This window comes from Telmatherina bonti (genome assembly GCF_933228915.1).
Source record: "Telmatherina bonti genome assembly, chromosome: 24".
Taxonomy (NCBI): domain Eukaryota; kingdom Metazoa; phylum Chordata; class Actinopteri; order Atheriniformes; family Telmatherinidae; genus Telmatherina; species Telmatherina bonti.
This window is the reverse complement of record NC_136633.1, coordinates 3,871,913-3,893,397: the sequence shown is the minus strand read 5'-3', so window position 1 is coordinate 3,893,397 and position 21,485 is coordinate 3,871,913. Positions and strand designations below refer to the sequence as shown.

Below are 21,485 nucleotides of genomic sequence, written 5' to 3'. Positions count from 1 at the left end.
CCAGTCTGACTGGGTTCCAGTCTGACTAGATTCCAGTCTGACTGGGTTCCAGTCTGACTAGATTCCAGTCTGACTGGGTTCCAGTCTGACTGGGTTTCAGTCTGACTAGATTCCAGTCTGACTGGGTTCCAGTCTGACTAGATTCCAGTCTGACTGGGTTCCAGTCTGACTGGGTTCCAGTCTGACTAGATTCCAGTCTAAATAGGTTCCAGTCTGACTGGGTTCCAGTCTGACTAGGTTCCAGTCTGACTGGGTTTCAGTCTGACTGGGTTCCAGTCTGACTAGGTTCCAGTCTGACTGGGTTCCAGTCTGACTAGATTCCAGTCTGACTAGGTTCCAGTCTGACTGGGTTCCAGTCTGACTAGATTCCAGTCTGAGTGGGACCAGTTTACTTTATCTGCATGCTAACAGCAACAGAGTCTCTCTGTTCGCGCGCACCTGCTGCTCACGCGTCTACATGGAGGGACGCGGGTCCAAAAGGACAGAGAAGGCGCGCGCCAGCTTAGTGGCTCGCGCTTGCCGCGGGGTCCGTGCCCCCCCCCCCCCCCCCCCCCCCCCCCAGAGGGAGCAGGGGGCAGGTCCAGCAGGGCGCACCCCTCATCAGTCCTGGAGGGAGTCCTCCAGCCGCGACACACAGACCGCTGCGGGACGCCCGGCAGGCGACCCACGCACCGCATGTTTCTCACAGCCGCTCCACGCTTTGAAGCTGCCTGCCAAGATAAACCCACCTCACCTATTTATGCCCCTGCCTCCGCGTGCGTTCAGGACACGAGCCGCGCTCAGGACAGGTCGTCTCCATTTGGCACTTTTTACGCGCCGGGAATGTGGACCTGCGGGGACGCCACGCTGAGTCCTGCCCCGCAGCCTCCTCTGTAGAGGGACGGGGAGCCACGCGGACTGCGCTCCAGCACGCAGCGGGGAGACCTGAGCCTCCCGCCGGAGGGGAGGGGGGGGGGGAGGGGGGGCGGGGGGTAGGATGCTGCTCCAGACGCTGGTGACGCTCCTCGCCGCATGCGCCTTCCTCCTCTCCACGGTCAGCGAGGGCTGCGGACCGGGTAGAGGCTACGGCAGGAGGCGGCCCCCCCGGAAGCTCGCGCCGCTCGCCCTCAAGCAGTTTAGCCCCAACGTGGCGGAGAAGACGCTGGGGGCCAGCGGCAGGTACGAGGGGAAGATCACGCGCTTCTCCGCGCGCTACAGCGAGCTCATCCCAAACTACAACCCCGACATCATCTTCAAGGACGAGGAGAACAGCGGCGCAGACCGCCTGATGACGCAGGTAACCTCCAGCACCGCGCGCCACGCGCTCTGTCAGCGCGTGCGCTAATCTGTTCCGCGTTTTGTTGACTGCAGAGGTCAGGTGTGTCAGCAGGTCTCACGCATCCGTTTCAGTTTCCAGCGTGTTTACTTCCCTTCTGGTGAAACTGCTGCGGAGAGTTTTCCCCCTTTCTGTCATCGTGACCGTGGATTTACCTCCACGGTGCCGCGCCGCTCCATTCTGGCTGCGGCGGCTTGTTGCCGCTGCCGCGGTGGCTTGTTGCCGCGGTGGCTTGTTGCCGCTGCCGCGGTGGCTTGTTGCCGCTGCAGCGGTGGCTTGTTGCCGCTGCAGCGGTGGCTTGTTGCCGCTGCAGCGGTGGCTTGTTGCCGCTGCAGCGGTGGCTTGTTGCCGCTGCCGCGGGTGCTTGTTGCCGCTGCCGCGGCGGCTTGTTGCCGCTGCCGCGGAAGCTTGTTGCCGCGGCGGCTTGTTGCCGCTGCCGCGGAAGCTTGTTGCCGCGGTGGCTTGTTGCCGCTGCCGCGGGTGCTTGTTGCCGCTGCCGCGGCGGCTTGTTGCCGCGGCGGCTTGTTGCCGCTGCCGCGGAAGCTTGTTGCCGCGGCGGCTTGTTGCCGCTGCCGCGGAAGCTTGTTGCCGCGGCGGCTTGTTGCCGCTGCCGCGGAAGCTTGTTGCCGCCGCCGCGGAAGCTTGTTGCCGCGGAGGCTTGTTGCCGCTGCCGCGGAAGCTTGTTGCCGCGGAGGCTTGTTGCCGCTGCCACGGAAGCTTGTTGCCGCGGAGGCTTGTTGCCGCTGCCGCGGAAGCTTGTTGCCGCGGAGGCTTGTTGCCGCGGAAGCTGGAGTCGAACTGCGGCCACCGCGTGCGGAAAGCACCGCTCCTTACCACGCGCGTAGCGGCGGCTCCTGTCAGACACTACTTCCTCTGTTTGCCGTCATGTTTTCGGTGGAAACGTTTGTTTGGGGCGTCTTTTTAGCCCCGCTGGTCTGGCTTCTGGCCGCCAGGAGCCTTCACCACGTCCCCACTCATGTGGCCACGCGTGGAATTTATTTGACTCTCAATTTTCCCAGGAATAAAGTATTTATATCTGACTGCATGACCGCAGCTTCCTCCAGTTTATGTCCACAGACCCACGTGGGGAATGAGAGCGCGCTCCAGTCCTGGCTGTCACCTCGCTGCGCGCGCTGCTCAGCCTGGCTGAAAGTGCGCATGTGCAGACAAACATCATCTGGACGTTTCTTTTTTCTTCACTTCCATTTTCTATTAAACTAAATGTCAGCCGAACCTCCACCTGAAGCGTCTTTCATGCGTTTCTCTCCAGCGCGCGCATGCAGACGCACGCGGCGCGGACCTGCACAATTTATGGGCTCCAGCCGCAGGAGACAGCCTGCTGTGTGTCTTTTACTGTCCCTCTGACTTTTCTGTTTGTTTTCGCAGCGCCTGGGAGCAGAAATAGCCTCTCCTTGTGCTGCAGCCTTAATTATCCGGACTTTTCCCGTCATAATTCAGGTTTTATTCGCTTTTCCTGGGAGCTCGCGCGCTGCATACAGGCCGGCCTGTTCAGGAGCTGCGCTGCAGAAGAACCCACTCTGTTTTCAGTCTGTTTATTTCGTTTCATTCATTAATTTACATTTAGATGGGATTTTTCATGTGTAGTGGTCTAAAAGGCTGATTAGCAAACAGTCACATTCCAGCAACAATCAACAGGAAAACTGCTTTTCCAAACATTTCTGCGCGTTTTCAGGAGGCCTCGCGGGGCTTAATGAGCCTTTTAGCAGCGCAACAGCGTGCACAAGCGCGCGTTGTCATGCGCGTGAAATGTTTGTGCAGCCAGCGGTTTGGTGCTGACTTACAGAAACCCGGACACCTTGGAAGGAAAAGCAACTAAACCTGGTGATTTATGAAATCCAGCTCGTGTCTGACCGCAGAGAGAAAACACAGAATCCACGCCGCGCGCCGTGAAAAGGCATCTGTGGCCGCGGCGCGAGCTATTCTTATCACAGCCAGCATGGAAAGAGACATTTATAGGGTTTAATCCCAGTCTGGAGCCCTGATGGGCCCAGAGTCATGGAGGGCTCCATCACTGGGGGCTTTCAGAGGTGCTAGTTAACGCTAACCTGACTGGTAATGTTTGTTATGCTAGTTAACGCTAACCTGACTGGTAATGTTTGTTATGCTGGTTAACGCTAACCTGACTGGTAATGTTTGTTATGCCGGTTAACGCTAACCTGACTGGTAATGTTTGTTATGCCGGTTAACGCTAACCTGACTGGTAATGTTTGTTATGCCGGTTAACGCTAACCTGACTGGTAATGTTTGTTATGCTGGTTAACCTGACTGGTAATGTTTGTTATGCTGGTTAACCTGACTGGTAATGTTTGTTATGCTAGTTAACGCTAACCTGACTGGTAATGTTTGTTATGCCGGTTAACGCTAACCTGACTGGTAATGTTTGCTTTGTTAATTCATGCTAATATGAGAGGTAACTTTTGTTTTAACACTAATCTGATTGTAAGGTCTGTTATGCTAGGTAATGCTAACATGATTGGTAGCGTCTGTTATGTTAGTCAATGCTAATTTAACCAGTAATGTTTGTTATATTTGCAGTGGCGGCTGGTGATGGAAAGTTTTTTTTTGGGGGGGGGGGGTATTTTTCTTAGTTTTGTTTTTGTATGAAGCTGGGGTCAAACATAAACGACACCAATTGGTTGGCTCCAATCTCCTCCAATCTCTTATTTTCTTCAAGACAACGTTGTTTTAAAGGATTTTCTTTTAAAGAAATGACTACATTTTCTTTTATTTTCTCCCAAGTTGCCATCTTCTGTACGGGTTTGTCCACTGGCATCGATCTGTTCCTCTTCCTCTGCTTTGCGACGTTACATTTGGACATCAGGGGTGTGATTTAGGATGACAGCTGTAATATCAACATGACTGAACAATAGAGAAGCAAGGAACAAGTAGGAAAAAGTCGCCGCTGTATACCACTTAATGCTAACATGACGGGTAATATTTGTAATGCTAGTTAATGCTGACATGAATGGTCGTAGTAAGTGCTAGCTAATGTTGGTGGACTAAGCTCCAAGGAGTTGTAGTTGTATTGTTCCTCAAAGGAAAAGTTTCTCTATCCTTCAGATTAAATACAGTATCATATGATGGGGTTGGAAGGTTGCTGCTGGTGCAGTCAGTGTACATTTGATTAGGTCCTTGTGGTCTGGGTGGATCAGTTCCCAGTGGTCTGGGTGGGTCTGGTTCCAGTGGTCTAGGTGGATCAGGTCCTAGTGGTCTGGGTGGATCAGGTGCCAGTGGTCTGGGTGGGTCTGGTTCCAGTGGTCTGGGTGGATCAGGTCCTACTGGTCTGGGTGGATCAGTTCCTGGTGGTCTGGGTGGATCAGGTACTAGAGGTGTGGGTAGATCATGTCCTGGTGGTCATGCGGTGAACCCACCATGTTTGTAGTCCACTATAAATGAACCGAGACCTGGATTTGTAGGTAGACCGAGTCCGCTCCTTTGATCCGGATCAGTTTAGTGTACGAGTTCCCAGCTAACGGACCAGGACTCGGACTCTGTGCTTCTTTCCAGACAAGTCATCTGATGTTTCTCTTTTCTCCGTAACTGGCCAGATGTTTGAGGCTCGTTGGACGGGATGGAAGTGAGAACATCGTACCCGATGCTCTCAGAAACAAAACCAAGTTTTCGCTTCGTCCTTAGGATCATCGCCCTCTACGGGCCAGTCTGACCAGCCTCCCTGTGCGCTGTGCAGGAACTGGACTCCACAACTTGTTCCCTTGGATTTAATCGTCTCAGATAACTGTGACGTTTGTGACCAAAGCACTGATAAAAGCTGTTAATGAGTTTAAAATGGGTGAACTGGGATGAAAAATTGGAGTGATGGTGTTGCAAAGTTTCACAGCGTTGAGTGATTTTTAATGAATTCTTTACATGCCTTTTCCAATAATCAGACAATGTACCTGCGAGGTCACCTGAGACTTTCTGCAGCCGCCCAGACAATGGCGTCTGATTAGATAAGGTTGCAGACTGGAGGAGTTGTTTACACAAGCCAGAGCAGGAGGGAGTTCAACAAGGCCTTCAATAGGCCCTCTCACCCCCTGTTTGCTCAACCTGACCAGACTCCAGGTTTAGAGGGACGCCGAGGACCTCATGTTCCTGTCACCCCCCACTCAAACACCCCATATAACCTCACAGTCCCCCTCTTCACCCTTCATCCCTCCATCCATCCTTAACATAGCATCCAAGCTCGCCTCACTTCACCACAGAGAGCAAACACCAGAGCGGGCTGGGACAGCAGGGGTCCATTGTGGGAAGGCTGGAGCCACAGACAAGGTGGTGGTGGTGGGAGTGGGTGGGTGACTAGGGTGATGGGGAGTGCATGGATGCTGGTAGAATGGATCCTTGTGATGGTCCATGAAGTCTGAATGGTTTCCATGTAGCGCAGCAGAGGAGGAAAAACAAACTCAATAAAGTTCTCAATAAAGAAAACCAGCAGCAGAGTTCATTTCTATCATTTCATGAATTATATGCAGCTGCACACAGAAAATGCAAAGAATACGAGAGTAATACTTCAGGAAGCGGCTACAGATAACAGGAATTTGAAGGAAAACTGTTCAATTCCGGCAGAAACACAAACATTTCTCCCTGCAGAAGTTTGTTTTCCTAAAGAACAGCAGAGTGTCGTCTGCATAAGGTCTGAACTGATTACCTGAAAATCTCGTTGGAAGGTGGTGATTTATAAAAAATACCTTTTGTTTCTTATCTGAGCATAAAGATGGAGGCTGTTCCTGACATCTGCTGTGTCTCCTCCACGGCAGCGCTGCAAAGACAAGCTGAACTCTCTGGCCATCTCCGTCATGAACCACTGGCCTGGAGTCCGGCTGCGGGTCACCGAGGGCTGGGACGAAGACGGCCACCACTCAGAGGAGTCGCTGCATTATGAAGGCCGGGCGGTGGATATCACCACTTCGGACCGGGACCGGGACAAGTATGGCATGCTGGCGAGGCTGGCGGTGGAGGCCGGATTCGACTGGGTCTACTACGAGTCCAAAGGCCACATCCACTGCAGCGTCAAGTCAGGTGAGGAGCTTTGTGTTCTGGATTTATCAGAACCTGATGCTGCAGACTGCACTCATAGAGGTGTTGATTGGAGATCCACATGTCAGACATCCCAGACATCTGGATGTCCAGCACGTTAAGCCACTGGCTGATGATAAAATCCATCTCTACCGAGTTGGGGTTAGGGTTGTATACCGAGGTTTCTTGCTGCCTGGAAGCTTTATGAACCTCCTCTTGCTAGCACAGAAGTCCAACAGGAAACATGACTAATTCTGATCCAGGACGTTGTTCCTACCAGTCACAAGTCCCTTAAGGGTAGTCCATCATTTACCTTGTGGGTGTTAAGGATCCCCAGGAGAACAATGGAAACCCCAGATACCGGCTGTCCTTCCAGGACACCATCCAGACTGGGGGTTAGGGGTTAACTTCCCTTTACGCACCAGCTCTGGCTCCCTCCCCACCAGCAAGGTTCCCTTCCATGTCGCAGTTACCAGTCTGCAATGCCATGGTACCCAGCTCACCCGCCACCAGGCCTAGATATTCCTCTCCAGGGTGGTTTCCTTCTCCAAACCATCTCTGTGCTGGTCTATCGAGGTCTTAGTCTGACTCCTCTCCTGAAACCACTTTGCCTCGCGAGGCCTCTGCAGGGATGAACCACAACAAACACGTCTGTACATTAAGATGATACTCACCAAAACCGAGCAGATTCCTCGTCCAATCACACACCTCCAGATCAGCTGTCCTGCAAGCAGACAACAAACCCAACCACCTACTCAACCACCTACCGTCCTGATTCCTGAAGCTGCGCTGTCGACAGCTTCCTGCAATGTTTGACCCAACAATACCGTTTCATGGCGCTCAGTTAGCTGCAGGCGCTTCGTTCAGGTTGGAAAAGTTCTCCGTCTGGTTGAGAAGGAGGTATGCAGCATCTTGTTCAATGTTTAACCCAAAACACCATTCCATAAATGATTTATGGTCTGATGGTTCGTATCGCCGCCGCTTCTCACATCTTTCCAGTTCAGGTTTCTATCAGGGTCTGCAGAGCAGCTTTTCTAAGAAGATGAGCTGGAAGGATGAAGTGAGAAGGTTAAACATATCTGAACCCGTTCAGACACCAAACCTGATCTGAACGAAGCTGTTTAACTTTCAGCAGGTCAGGTGACACAGGCAGCTTCCTCTAACAAACTCAGGTGTCATAGTTTCAGTGCAACACCTCCAGTAACACCTTTACAAGCTGTGGGATGTTTCTAAGGTATTCAGCTCTGAGTTCTTCTGCTTTTCTCCTCACTTTCCTGCTTACTGGATGTCTAACGTCTGCCGTAATCCTTCTCACTGCTTAGCTTTCCTGTTCCCTCCTTTGCCAGCCACTTCCGCTTTCCTCACACCTCACCACCTGGAAAGTAGAAAACCTGCTGTCTTCATTTGTGGAAACCTGGAATAAAATAAGTTTCAGGACAATAATCGCCCAGCAGGATCAGAAGAACTGACACCATCACCATTCTTCTGTTATTTACTGAGCTGAGGCTGCTGTAAAACGTTTCTATAAACTTCCACAAGTATCCAGGAACCAAGAACGAAACTGCTTTCACCAGCCGGAGACCCAGGACGGTATACCGCCCAGCCTTTGTGTAGGAACTCAACCGTCACATTCCCTAGCTAGCAGTACGTTAGCAGACAGTTAGCAAATTCTTGGCAGATGTCAGCAAACCGTTAGCAGACCATTAGTCAACCATTAGCAAACATTTAGCCGACTGTTAGCAAATTGTTATAGATCGTGAGAGCGCCATTACCAGAAAGTTAGCAAAATGTTAGCAAACTGTTATCAGACAGTTAGCAAACATTTGGAACACCATTAGCAAATTGTCAGCAGACCGTTAGCAAATTGTTTAGCAGAGTGTTAGCAGACCATTAGTATACAGTTAGCACACCATTAGCAGAGTGTTAACAAATCATTAGCATTAGCATTTAGCAGACCTACTGCGTACTGTTAGCAGAGTGTTAGCGCACCATTATTTGACCATTAGCAGATTGTTAGCAGACCGGTAACGGAGTGTCAGCAGACCATAAGCAGATTGTTAGCAGACCGTTAGCTGACCTTTAACAGAGTGTTTGCAGATCGTTAGCAGAGTGTTAGCGAACCATTAGCAGAGTGGTAGCAGATTGTTAGCAGACGGTTAGCTGACCATTAGCAGAGTGTTAGCAGACCATTAGCAGAGTGTTAGCAGGCAGTTAGTATACTGTTAGCAGAGTTTTAGCGGACCGTTAGCAGAGTGGACAGTTTTGACTCAACGTGTGATTTAGAACAATTTGAAGGAAGTCCTTAGACTGGCTTCATTCAGACATCGACCTCTTTGAACATACAGAAACTTTCCAGCGTTTTCCTGCAGAAGCTGTCTAAGCTCGCAGTTTAGCATTCCTCTGAAATAAACAAACTAATCCTGAATTGGTTCTGTGTCAGACTGGCATTAATCAGCCGTAGTTCTCCCCAGAGGGCAGGGCGAGATTATGTCCCGTAGGCGAGATTATGTCTGGTTGGGTTTCTTCTCTTGTTTCAGCAGACTTACTTAAAAAAAGAAAGTTTGTGAAAAGTCATGGAGATCGTTACTGGTCTGCGTGATAATCTCAACCAGCATTAGAACATCCCAACACCAGCTAGATGTTGCGATGACCAGACACGGGTCTTCTTTAGACCAGTTTCAGTCTGGTCGTAACCCTAACCGGCTCACATGGCTGCTGGTTCCAGAGCTAACGCTGGAGCATGTGCAGCTAGCATGAAAAGTAGCACCGAGGCGTCACCTGAACCCGAACGGAGAGATGTGCTGAAAATCTCATCCAGGTGTTAAAATGCATCCGAACCAAACAGCCAATGAAACGTCTGAGTCATTTTTCACTGAGTGGTAACAGATTTTCCTTCTCTTTCTCTCTTTTCCTGCTTCCTCTCCTCTTCCTCTCCTCTCCCTCCCAGATCGGGTTGCGAGGGCTCAGTCCTTGACTTGATCAGACGGGCAACCAATCAAGTTGGTATTTTTTCTTTCTTCCTAATGATTTAGACCTTTTTTTTCCTTAAAAAAATCCTCAAAACGAGTCGAAGAACAGGAATCTGACAAGCAGGATGGCGGACTGCCGGCAGCGCTGCAAAACGACCACTAGGGGGCGGTAAAGCACCAGGGCTGATGTAGAAGAAGTCATTTCACATTTCAGAGGTCACATCTGGGGAAAATAACTTTTTACTAGGGATGCACGATGTTGGATTTTAGCTGATATTTCAATATTTTACAGCTCATTTAGCCCATAACCAAAACGATGTCAATATTCCCGCCAAACACACCGACCTGCAGGGATTTTCCACTTTCCTCTGCTGTGGAATTAAAGGCCAGAATTACTCTGCTGGCAGCCGCAGACGTAAAGAAAAGAGTTGAAAAGGATCTAACTTTAACTCTTTGTGCGAAAGAGGAAAAATATTTCCACTTGCTTTGTGGGCGACATCAAAATAAGTCCTGACAGTAGTTTCACACTGAACTAGCTGTGTGCATCCTGTCCGGACTGGTCGCGTTGTTTTATTGATGCCGATATCGTGCCGATAATATTGTTCATGTCTCTTTCAGCCTCTTAGAGGTGAAACGTATTCCTGCCTGAGAACTTTTTACAGGTGTAAAGTCGCAGTTTTAACATGAAAATCACTTCATAAGCTCAGCGACGAACAGAGCTAAAAGAAAACCAGCGATTCCAGAACGTCACGGCTCGTTGTTTACCTCTCGGGAGGTTATAAACAAACAAAGTAACGCCGTGTCGCCACACAGGCCAGCAGCACAACGAAGCACGCTGCTCTGCAGGAACATACGTGATGTAAGTCATGAAGCGTGAAACCGGACTGGACGGGGATCACGAATGTTATTAAGTATTCATGGTCCTGGTGGGTTGGGAAGTGGATCGGTGCTTGTTGGTGTTCATGAACTGAGAGAAAAAGTTGTCTTTTCTGTTACAAGTGGAATAAAAGAGAGATTAGTCTTCCTCCACATGGCCGGCTTTGCTCCCGATGAAGCAGCCAGTCAACTGGCTGATGATTAACCTGCGCTGCTCCTTCCTCCTTCAAGTTGCTTATCTTATCACCTGGCCTTGGCTTCCTCACCTTCCTCCAAATATTTATCCTCACATGGACTCCACTCGTTCTCAAGTGTCACTTCCAAGTGCGTGAAGTCTCCGCAGCGACGCCGCGAGCAAACAGCAGCGTTTATCAGTTCTTTCGGTGGGAGCTGGAATGAGACGAGTCAATGTTTAGTCAGAGTTGGTCCAGGCAGGGATGGGAGTAAAACCAGATGAAACGGCGAATAAAAGTCTAAATGATCAGAGAAATACACACCAACACACACACATGTAGAGCAGCAACTGAACCAGATTACACTGGTTGTTTCAGCTAAACGGAGAAAATCTTTCCTTCTTCTGATGAACACCAGTCATTTCACCAGGATGGCCTGTAGGTGGCGCCATTTCTCCAGCCTGTCCCTGCAGGACACACAGGAAGAAATGCTTTTTTATTCCAGAAAATTCCTTATTAATGATTAAATCTGTAAAAGTTCGGACTTGAATGTTTAGGAAGGAATAGTTAGGAATGACTTAGCTGATAGAAACCAACAGAAACATCACCAGCCTGCTGATCTGATGGAAAAACCATAATTTCTCCTCGACTCAAAATATCAGGAAGACGTGTGACAAAAACGTCATCAGGTCGGATCTTCGTCCCCGCAACAGATAAACATCATGTCAGACATTTCATCAGCTGATGGGAAAACTCAATCTGATGCAGCAACACGTCTGGAAACACTCGTTCCAGGATGATGTTTAGCATTGTTAGCATTAGCAGCTGTTAGCATGTGTAAAACATAGTTCCAGGGTGTTTAGCCTTGTTAGCATCTGTTAGCATGTGTAAAAGGTAGTTCCAGGGTGATGTTTAGCATTGTTAGCATTAGCAGCTGTTAGCATGTGTAAAACATAGTTCCAGGGTGTTTAGCCTTGTTAGCATCTGTTAGCATGTGTAAAAAATAGTTTAAGGAGGTTTAGCATTGTTAGCATCTGTAAAAGGTAATTCCAGGGTGATGTTTAGCATTGTTAGCATTAGCAGCTGTTAGCATGTGTAAAACATAGTTCCAGAGTGTTTAGCATTGTTAGCATGTGTAAAAAGTAGTTGCAGGGTTATCTTTAGCATCATTAGCATCTTTTTTTAACATCTAGAAGTGTTACAGACAGATGTAAGGTTTTATAAAAACAAAACATCTGCAGCAGAGATTTAACGTATTTTCTGACCCGACGTTGCAGAACTGAAACATTTTTACATGAATTTCTTCTCTGAGCATCTTGTCCCTCTCTGTCTCTGTCCAGACCACTCCATGGCTGCGAAGTCTGGTGGCTGTTTCCCTGGCAACGCCTCCGTGATGCTGGAGAGCGGCGCTCAGAGGTCCATGGAGGACCTGCGTCCCGGGGACCGGGTCTTGGCTTCATCCGGCAGCCAGCTGCTGTTCAGTGAAGTCCTGACCTTCCTGGACCGGGACCCGAGGACCCACAGCCTCTTCTACACCCTGCAGACCGAAGCCGGGCTGCGGCTCTCGCTGACCACCGCCCACCTCGTCTTCGTGTGGGAGGGGAACTGCTCGGTGCGCGCGCCGCCGGACCCCCACGCCCTCAGGACCGCGTACGCCGGCAGCGTCCGGCCGGGACAGTGCGTGCTGGTCTCAGCCGGGGACGGGGGGCGTCTGTCCCGGGTCCGGCAGGTCAGCACCGGCGTGGGGAGGGGTGTGTTCGCACCGCTGACCCGGCAGGGGACGGTGGTGGTGGACGGCGTGGTGGCGTCCTGCTACGCCGTGGTGGACCAGCACTGGCTGGCCCACTGGGCCTTCGCCCCCCTCAGGCTGATGTACAGCTGGACTGGGAGCACTGGGAGCACTGGGGACGGGATGCACTGGTATTCACACCTCTTACTGTGGCTGGGGGGGAAGTTGCTGGACCTGGACCGCCTCCACCCGCTGGGGGTGGAGCCGGATCCGTAGGGCCCAACGGGACCGCGGTGGACTTCCTGTCTGAACAGGTTCTTCATGGTTCCAGATGTTCCTCCCAGTTAGAACTGGTCTAAAGCGGTTCTCCACGGCGCCGGGACACGAGACGTCTTTCACCGTGTCTCACGGGGCGGGTCCACCAGAACCTGGATGACCTGGAGAACACGGAGAACAGGTTCCACACGGGACGGGTCCACCCGAACCCGGATGACCTGGAGAACACGGAGAACAGGTTCCACACGGGACGGGTCCACCAGAACCCGGATGACCTGGAGAACACGGAGAACAGGTTCCACACGGGACGGGTCCACCCGAACCCGGATGACCTGGAGAACACGGAGAACAGGTTCCACACGGGACGGGTCCACCCGAACCCGGATGACCTGGAGAACACGGAGAACAGGTTCCACACGGGACGGGTCCACCAGAACCCGGATGACCTGGAGAACACGGAGAACAGGTTCCACACGGGACGGGTCCACCAGAACCCGGATGACCTGGAGAACACGGAGAACAGGTTCCACACGGGACGGGTCCACCAGAACCCGGATGACCTGGAGAACACGGAGAACAGGTTCCACACGGGACGGGTCCACCCGAACCCGGATGACCTGGAGAACACGGAGAACAGGTTCCACACGGGACGGGTCCACCAGAACCCGGATGACCTGGAGAACACGGAGAACAGGTTCCACACGGGACGGGTCCACCAGAACCCGGATGACCTGGAGAACACGGAGAACAGGTTCCACACGGGACGGGTCCACCCGAACCCGGATGACCTGGAGAACACGGAGAACAGGTTCCACACGGGACGGGTCCACCAGAACCCGGATGACCTGGAGAACACGGAGAACAGGTTCCACACGGGACGGGTCCACCAGAACCCGGATGACCTGGAGAACACGGAGAACAGGTTCCACACGGGACGGGTCCACCAGAACCCGGATGACCTGGAGAACACGGAGAACAGGTTCCACACGGGACGGGTCCACCAGAACCCGGATGACCTGGAGAACACGGAGAACAGGTTCCACACGGGACGGGTCCACCAGAACCCGGATGACCTGGAGAACAGGTTCCACGCAGGACTAACAGATGATGATGAAGATGATGAAGAACACGGGGAAACGGGTTCCAGCAGAACATCTGGATCACTCAGAACTTTATTGATTGTTTACAGAAGGTCGCGTGATGTTTATCAGCTAAAGTCTATTTTTGAAATGAAAACATGGAACAAGATGCTGGTCTCGTGTTTTATTCTGGAAGGTTCCACGCCGAACATATAGACACACGTGCACCTGCTGTGGGGCGCGTGCACGTGGCTGCGTGGGGACTGTGCCCCCCAGTGGCAGATTTTAGGGATTTGGCCCCATGGTAAATATTCTACTTTCTACTACAGACCAGCAGGTGAATGTCTCTGCTGACTGGGAAGACTGGGAGGACGGTGGGAGGACTGGGAAGACTGGGAGGATTGGGAAGACGGTGTGGGAGGACTGGGAGGATGGTGTGAGAGGACTGGGAGGACTGGGAGGACGGTGTGAGAGGACTGGGAGGACTGGGAGGACTGGGAAGACTGGGAGGATTGGGAAGACTGGGAGGACGGTGTGGGAGGACTGGGAGGACGGTGTGAGAGGACTGGGAAGACTGGGAGGATTGGGAGGACTGGGAAGACTGGGAGGATTGGGAGGACTGGGAAGACTGGGAGGATTGGGAAGACGGTGTGGGAGGACTGGGAGGACGGTGTGAGAAGACTGGGAGGACTGGGAGGACGGTGTGAGAGGACTGGGAGGACTGGGAGGACTGGGAAGACTGGGAGGATTGGGAAGACTGGGAGGACGGTGTGGGAGGACTGGGAGGACGGTGTGAGAGGACTGGGAAGACTGGGAGGATTGGGAGGACTGGGAAGACTGGGAGGATTGGGAGGACTGGGAAGACTGGGAGGATTGGGAAGACTGGGAGGACGGTGTGGGAGGACTGGGAGGATTGGGAGGATTGGGAAGACGGTGTGGGAGGACTGGGAGGACGGTGTGAGAGGACTGGGAGGATTGGGAGGACTGGGAGGACTGGGAGGACGGTGTGGGAGGACTGGGAGGACGGTGTGAGAGGACTGGGAGGATTGGGAGGACTGGGAGGACTGGGAGGATTGGGAGGATTGGGAGGACTGGGAAGACTGGGAAGACTGGGAGGACTGGGAAGACTGGGAGGACGGTGTGGGAGGACTGGGAGGACTGGGAGGACTGGGAGGACGGTGTGGGAGGACTGGGAGGACGGTGTGAGAGGACTGGGAGGACGGTGTGGGAGGACTGGGAGGACGGTGTGGGAGGACTGGGAGGACGGTGTGAGAGGACTGGGAGGACTGGGAAGACTGGGAGGACTGGGAGGACTGGGAAGACTGGGAGGATTGGGAAGACTGGGAGGACTGGGAGGACTGGGAAGACTGGGAGGACAGTGTGGGAGGACTGGGAGGACGGTGTGAGAGGACTGGGAAGACTGGGAGGATTGGAAGGACTGGGAGGATTGGGAGGACTGGGAAGACTGGGAGGATTGGGAGGACTGGGAAGACTGGGAGGACAGTGTGGGAGGACTGGGAGGACGGTGTGAGAGGACTGGGAAGACTGGGAGGATTGGAAGGACTGGGAGGATTGGGAGGACTGGGAAGACTGGGAGGACTGGGAGGATTGGGAGGACTGGGAGGAGTTATTGTGACGAGTCATTCTTTACGTACAGATCCACTCGCTGACCGCATCACACCCAGATCACATCAGGTATCAGTGCGCGGTCAGAAACAAATAAACAAAGAACCAGAAGTCTTTTATGGACCCTGAAGAACTGGGGGTCCTAACCCCCCCCCCCCCCCCGCCCCCGTGCGCGGGAGCAGGTGCGTGTGCGCAACAGTTGCTGCGCCTTTAAGAGCCGCGCGCAGGAAACGTGACACCTGTCCAGATCCAGTTCATCCTGACCCAGTCAGAGAGGGGACACCTGTCCTCTTGCCCCCCCACACGTTGCTCTTTTTCCTGTCGCGCGCACGTTCCACGTCCCGCCTCATAGCGGGATTAGAGTCACGCGCGAGCAGCTCGCGCAGCTTTCACGCAGCGCGTCCAGAAGAAGCTCCAGGGACACCAGTCCTCCGGTCCTCACGCCGCCTCGGGGAGCTGTCCACGCCGCGCGCGACATGGCCGACGTGGGGAAGGGCGTGACCGCCGGGAAGCTGGCCATGAACGTGCAGAAGAGGCTGACCAGGGCGCAAGAGAAGGTAGGAACTCGCGTGGCCGTGGGACTCCGCGTCCTGCTGGGAAACTGGATCCTGTAGAGTCTCCGTCCTGCTGCAGGTCCGCGCGCTCGCGTGCGTCTTACTCCCGTGTCAGGTGTCGTCACGCAGGTAAAGGTTCATCTCCTAGCAACCCAACAGCACCAGGGCGCGCGCCAGACCTCTGCTGGACCACCAGACCTCTGCTGGACCACCAGACCAGTTCACCACCTGCTCCCAGTAAGACCAGTAAATACCAGACTGTTAGCATGTCCCAGCATGGAGGTAGGTCTGAGAACTGGATCTGAAATCCAGCAGAGACCGGAACCAGAACCTCAGCGGGTCTGACAGAGACCTGGATCCTCCCCAGAACCAGGACTTCAATGTTCTGAAGTGGAGTGGGATCATCTGGACAGAAGAGAAGAAGAGACTGAAACAAAGAAGTTTGGAAAGTCCTTCAGGAGTCCTGGGGGGTCCTGCAGGGTCCTGGAGAGTCCTGCAGGGCCCTGGAGGATCCTCGTGAGTCCTGCAGTGTCCTGGAGGATCCTGGAGAGTCCTGCAGGGTCCTGGAGGATCCTGGTGAGTCCTGGAGAGTCCTGCAGGGTCCTGGTGAGTCCTGGAGAGTCCTGCAGGGTCCTGGTGAGTCCTGCAGTGTCCTGCAGGGTCCTGGAGGATCCTGGTGAGTCCTCCAGTGTCCTGGAGGATCCTGGTGAGTCCTGCAGGGTCCTGGTGAGTCCTGCAGTGTCCTGCAGGGTCCTGGAGGATCCTGGTGAGTCCTGCAGGGTCCTGGAGGATCCTGGTGAGTCCTGCAGGGTCCTGGAGAGTCCTGCAGTGTCCTGGAGGATCCTGGAGAGTCCTGCAGGATCCTGGTGAGTCCTGCAGTGTCCTGGAGGATCCTGGTGAGTCCTGCAGTGTCCTGGAGGATCCTGGAGAGTCCTGCAGTGTCCTGGAGGATCCTGGTGAGTCCTGCAGGGTCCCCTTTGTAGAAGCAAAACCTGCAGGACTGGAGGGGGAAAGTCCCTAAAAGTGACCACATGAAACCTGATCAGCGAGTTATTATTGTCCATCCTAATCGCTGCTTAAGCCTGCAGAGAGTCTAGCCTCTAATCACCGAGTCCTGCAGCAGGAGGGCCGCTGCCCGGTCCACGCCGCCGCCCGGAGGCCGGTTCTGGTCTCCTGGGGACCTGCTGCGGCTTCTGCTGAAAAACATCCCAGTTCCTTTCACCACAACCCGTCAGTCGGGTTGTGTGGGGGGGTGTGGAGCTGTGTGTGTGTGTGGGGGGGGGGGGGGGGGGGGTGGAGCTGTGTGGGGCTGTGTGGAGCTGTGGGGGGGGGGGGGGGGGGTGGAGCTGTGTGGGGCTGTGTGGAGCTGTGTGGGGCTGTGGGGGGGGGGGGGGGTGTGGGGCTGTGTGGAGCTGTGTGGGGCTGTGTGGGGGTGTGTGAAGCTGTGTGGGGGGGGGGTGTGGAGCTGTGTGAAGCTGTTTGAAGCTGTGTGGGGCTGTGTGGAGCTGTGTGGGGCTGTGTGTGGGGGGGGGGGGGTGTGTGTGGAGCTGTGTGGGGCTGTGTGGAGCTGTGTGGGGGTGTGTGGAGCTGTGTGGGGCTGTGTGAAGCTGTGTGGGGCTGTGTGGAGCTGTGTGAAGCTGTGTGGGGCTGTGTGGAGCTGTGTGGGGCTGTGTGAAGCTGTGTGGGGCTGTGTGTGGGGGGGTGTGGAGCTGTGTGAAGCTGTGTGGGGCTGTGTGGAGCTGTGTGAAGCTGTGTGGGGCTGTGGGGGGGGTGTGGAGCTGTGTGGGGCTGTGTGAAGCTGTGTGGGGCTGTGGGGGGGGTGTGGAGCTGTGTGGGGCTGTGTGAAGCTGTGTGGGGCTGTGTGGGGCTGTGTGAAGCTGTGTGGGGCTGTGTGGAGCTGTGTGGGGCTGTGTGAAGCTGTGTGGGGCTGTGTGGGGCTGTGGGGGGGGGGGGGGGGGGGTGGAGCTGTGTGGGGCTGTGTGGAGCTGTGTGGGGCTGTGTGAAGCTGTGTGGGGCTGTGTGGGGCTGTGTGGAGCTGTGTGGAGCTGTGTGGGGCTGTGTGAAGCTGTGTGGGGCTGTGTGGGGCTGTGTGGAGCTGTGTGGGGCTGTGTGGAGCTGTGTGGGGCTGTGTGGGGCTGTGTGGAGCTGTGTGGGGCTGTGTGGGGCTGTGTGGAGCTGTGTGGGGCTGTGTGAAGCTGTGTGGGGCTGTGTGGGGCTGTGTGGAGCTGTGTGGGGCTGTGTGGGGCTGTGTGGGGCTGTGTGGGGCTGTGTGGGGCTGTGTGGAGCTGTGTGGGGCTGTGTGAAGCTGTGTGGGGCTGTGTGGAGCTGTGTGGGGCTGTGTGGAGGAGCATTTAGAGGAACTAGTTTAGCTGTAAAGAAGGAAACGTTTGACTTTAGTTCCCCCTGCTTCACCTGAAGCCACATCGCCGTCTGTAATGTGATGATTAACAGGTTCAGTCTGAGGTTATTTAGATGTGATCAAAGCAAACAGGAGATTTTAACAGACTACTGTACATGTGAAACAGTCTTCTTGAGGGTCTTAAATACTGTAAATAAACTATTTATGGAAACAATAATAATTTCCACAACATGAGCAGAACTGTGTCTTTAACTCTTGTTCTATGAGCAGGATGAGATGAAGTGTCTGTTGAACCACCGTGTCAGGAGTCCTTCAGGGGACTTTAAACAGCAGCTGCTGCTGAATAAAACAGCATCACATTCCTGGTGTCTTATTCTCAGAGCTCATGTTGAAGCAGATGCCAAGGAGTCCTCTGTGGAGGAGCTCGAAAAGCAGTCGGTCTCCGTGGAAAATCAGAATGGTTAAGAAAACCCATATTTTATCCCAGTAGAGCATTAACAGCAGATCAGATTAGATCATTTTAATAAAAACATGACAACAAATCAGGTTAATCATCCGTCGGTTACATGACTGGGTAGGAAAGGAGCATTTAGACAAGCAGAGTCTCTCCGATGGAAAGAATCAGGAGGAATCTCTGTGTGCACGGGACAAGGCTGAAGGCAGGAGGCAACCTCCAGCAATTAGAAGTAAAGCCTGTGTGGAAGTACATGAAACTGCAGTTCCCCCTTCATCCACTAGGGGCTGCAAAACTGAGCAAATCCCCATAGACTCCCATGTTAAAAAGACCAACTTTACAGCAGAAATAAACATGTTTACTGCAGAAATAAACATGTTTTCGGCAGAAATAAACATGTTTACAGAGGAAATAAACATGTTTACAGCCTGGTTCAAAAATCCATTTTAGGTTTAATAGGTCAGGTTTACCTTCATGACAACTGTGGGGGCAGTGAATTTTTTTCTAACTCGCCCGTTTGAAAGTAATTTAATCTTGAAGTTCGGCATATTTAGGGATGTGTCCTTTTGATTGACAGGTACCCGATCTCCCGCTTCAAGTCAGAAGAACGTAGAACCACCACGGTTTTTAGCCGGTTAACAACGTGACTTAGCTTTAGCCCGCTTACCTCCGTTAGCGGGTTAGCTCCTGTTATCTCCGGGTTAGCTCGGTTAGCTCTTAGCTACAGAAAGCTCAGAGTTCGTTAGATGTCAATCATCCACCATGACGCTCACAGCCCCCCTTTCAGCTCCACCTCTTTGCCCATATTTGTATTTTCTTGGTGAGACGACACGCATGACCCTGCCAAGATGGTGATGGTAGGAACCGCCCACCGAGCTTCTATTCAGCTCTTCAGAAACCTACGGGTGATGTCACCGAGGCTCCTCCCATCTTTTATATACAGTCTATGGTTGAAGGTCAAAACTGGGACAACATTCTTAGAAATCTTAAGTAACTGGTCTCCTCCCATTTCAGACATTTACAGTTTTTAAAAGAAGAGGAGATGCTAACAATGCTAAACATCACCCCGGAGCTACTTTTTATACATGCCAACAGTGGCTAACAATGCTAAACATCACCCCGGAGCTACTTTATATACATGCCAACAGTGGCTAACAATGCTAAACATCACCCCGGAGCTACTTTATATACATGCCAACAGTGGCTAACAATGCTAAACATCACCCCGGAGCTACTTTATATACATGCCAACAGTGGCTAACAATGCTAAACATCACCCCGGAGCTACTTTATATACATGCCAACAGTGGCTAACAATGCTAAACATCACCCCGGAGCTACTTTATATACATGCCAACAGTGGCTAACAATGCTAAACATCACCCCGGAGCTACTTTATATACATGCCAACAGTGGCTAACAATGCTAAACATCACCCCGGAGCTACTTTATATACATGCCAACAGTGGCTAACAATGCTAAACATCACCCCGGAGCTACTTTATATACATGCCAACAGTGGCTAACAATGCTAAACATCACCCCGGAGCTACTTTATATACATGCCAACAGTGGCTAACAATGCTAAGCATCACCCCGGAGCTACTTTATATACATGCCAACAGTGGCTAACAATGCTAAGCATCACCCCGGAGCTACTTTATATACATGCCAACAGTGGCTAACAATGCTAAGCATCACCCCGGAGCTACTTTATATACATGCCAACAGTGGCTAACAATGCTAAGCATCACCCCGGAGCTACTTTATATACATGCCAACAGTGGCTAACAATGCTAAGCATCACCCCGGAGCTACTTTATATACATGCCAACAGTGGCTAACAATGCTAAACATCACCCCGGAGCTACTTTATATACATGCCAACAGTGGCTAACAATGCTAAACATCACCCCGGAGCTACTTTATATACATGCCAACAGTGGCTAACAATGCTAAACATCACCCCGGAGCTACTTTATATACATGCCAACAGTGGCTAACAATGCTAAACATCACCCCGGAGCTACTTTATATACATGCCAACAGTGGCTAACAATGCTAAACATCACCCCGGAGCTACTTTATATACATGCCAACAGTGGCTAACAATGCTAAACATCACCCCGGAGCTACTTTATATACATGCCAACAGTGGCTAACAATGCTAAACATCACCCCGGAGCTACTTTATATACATGCCAACAGTGGCTAACAATGCTAAACATCACCCCGGAGCTACTTTATATACATGCCAACAGTGGCTAACAATGCTAAACATCACCCCGGAGCTACTTTATATACATGCCAACAGTGGCTAACAATGCTAAACATCACCCCGGAGCTACTTTATATACATGCCAACAGTGGCTAACAATGCTAAACATCACCCCGGAGCTACTTTATATACATGCCAACAGTGGCTAACAATGCTAAACATCACCCCGGAGCTACTTTATATACATGCCAACAGTGGCTAACAATGCTAAGCATCACCCCGGAGCTACTTTATATACATGCCAACAGTGGCTAACAATGCTAAGCATCACCCCGGAGCTACTTTATATACATGCCAACAGTGGCTAACAATGCTAAGCATCACCCCGGAGCTACTTTATATACATGCCAACAGTGGCTAACAATGCTAAGCATCACCCCGGAGCTACTTTATATACATGCCAACAGTGGCTAACAATGCTAAGCATCACCCCGGAGCTACTTTATATACATGCCAACAGTGGCTAACAATGCTAAGCATCACCCCGGAGCTACTTTATATACATGCCAACAGTGGCTAACAATGCTAAGCATCACCCCGGAGCTACTTTATATACATGCCAACAGTGGCTAACAATGCTAAACATCACCCCGGAGCTACTTTATATACATGCCAACAGTGGCTAATAATGCTAAACATCACCCCGGAGCTACTTTTTATACATGCCAACAGTGGCTAACAATGCTAAACATCACCTCAGAGCTACTTTTAGATTCACTATAAGTTATATTCTCCATCAGATTATAAACTGTCACAGTCCTGT

The 21,485-nt window shown here is 52.2% G+C and overlaps 2 protein-coding genes across 3 annotated transcripts in view; both read left to right on the top strand.

Moving 5' to 3' along the window:
* Positions 1 to 976: 976 nt before the first annotated feature.
* Positions 977 to 12,655, top strand: LOC306773757 (indian hedgehog B protein-like; the record flags this gene model as incomplete). The annotated part of the gene is made up of 3 exons (XM_079263657.1): positions 977 to 1,276; positions 6,091 to 6,352; positions 11,708 to 12,655. The coding sequence occupies 3 exons, from the start codon at positions 977 to 979 to the stop codon at positions 12,370 to 12,372; spliced, it is 1,227 nt and encodes a 408-aa protein (XP_079119783.1). The 3' UTR covers positions 12,373 to 12,655.
* A 2,612-nt stretch (positions 12,656 to 15,267) lies between these two features.
* Positions 15,268 to 21,485, top strand: part of bin1b (bridging integrator 1b) — a 39,752-nt gene continuing 33,534 nt past the window's right edge. Inside the window, exon 1 of one of the 2 annotated variants that reach the window (XM_079263697.1) lies at positions 15,268 to 15,634. In XM_079263697.1, the coding sequence (XP_079119823.1) occupies positions 15,554 to 15,634 (81 nt within the window). In that variant the 5' untranslated portion in view covers positions 15,268 to 15,553. The remainder of the gene's footprint in view (positions 15,635 to 21,485) is intronic. The other variant, XM_079263698.1, reaches the window with a different exon arrangement.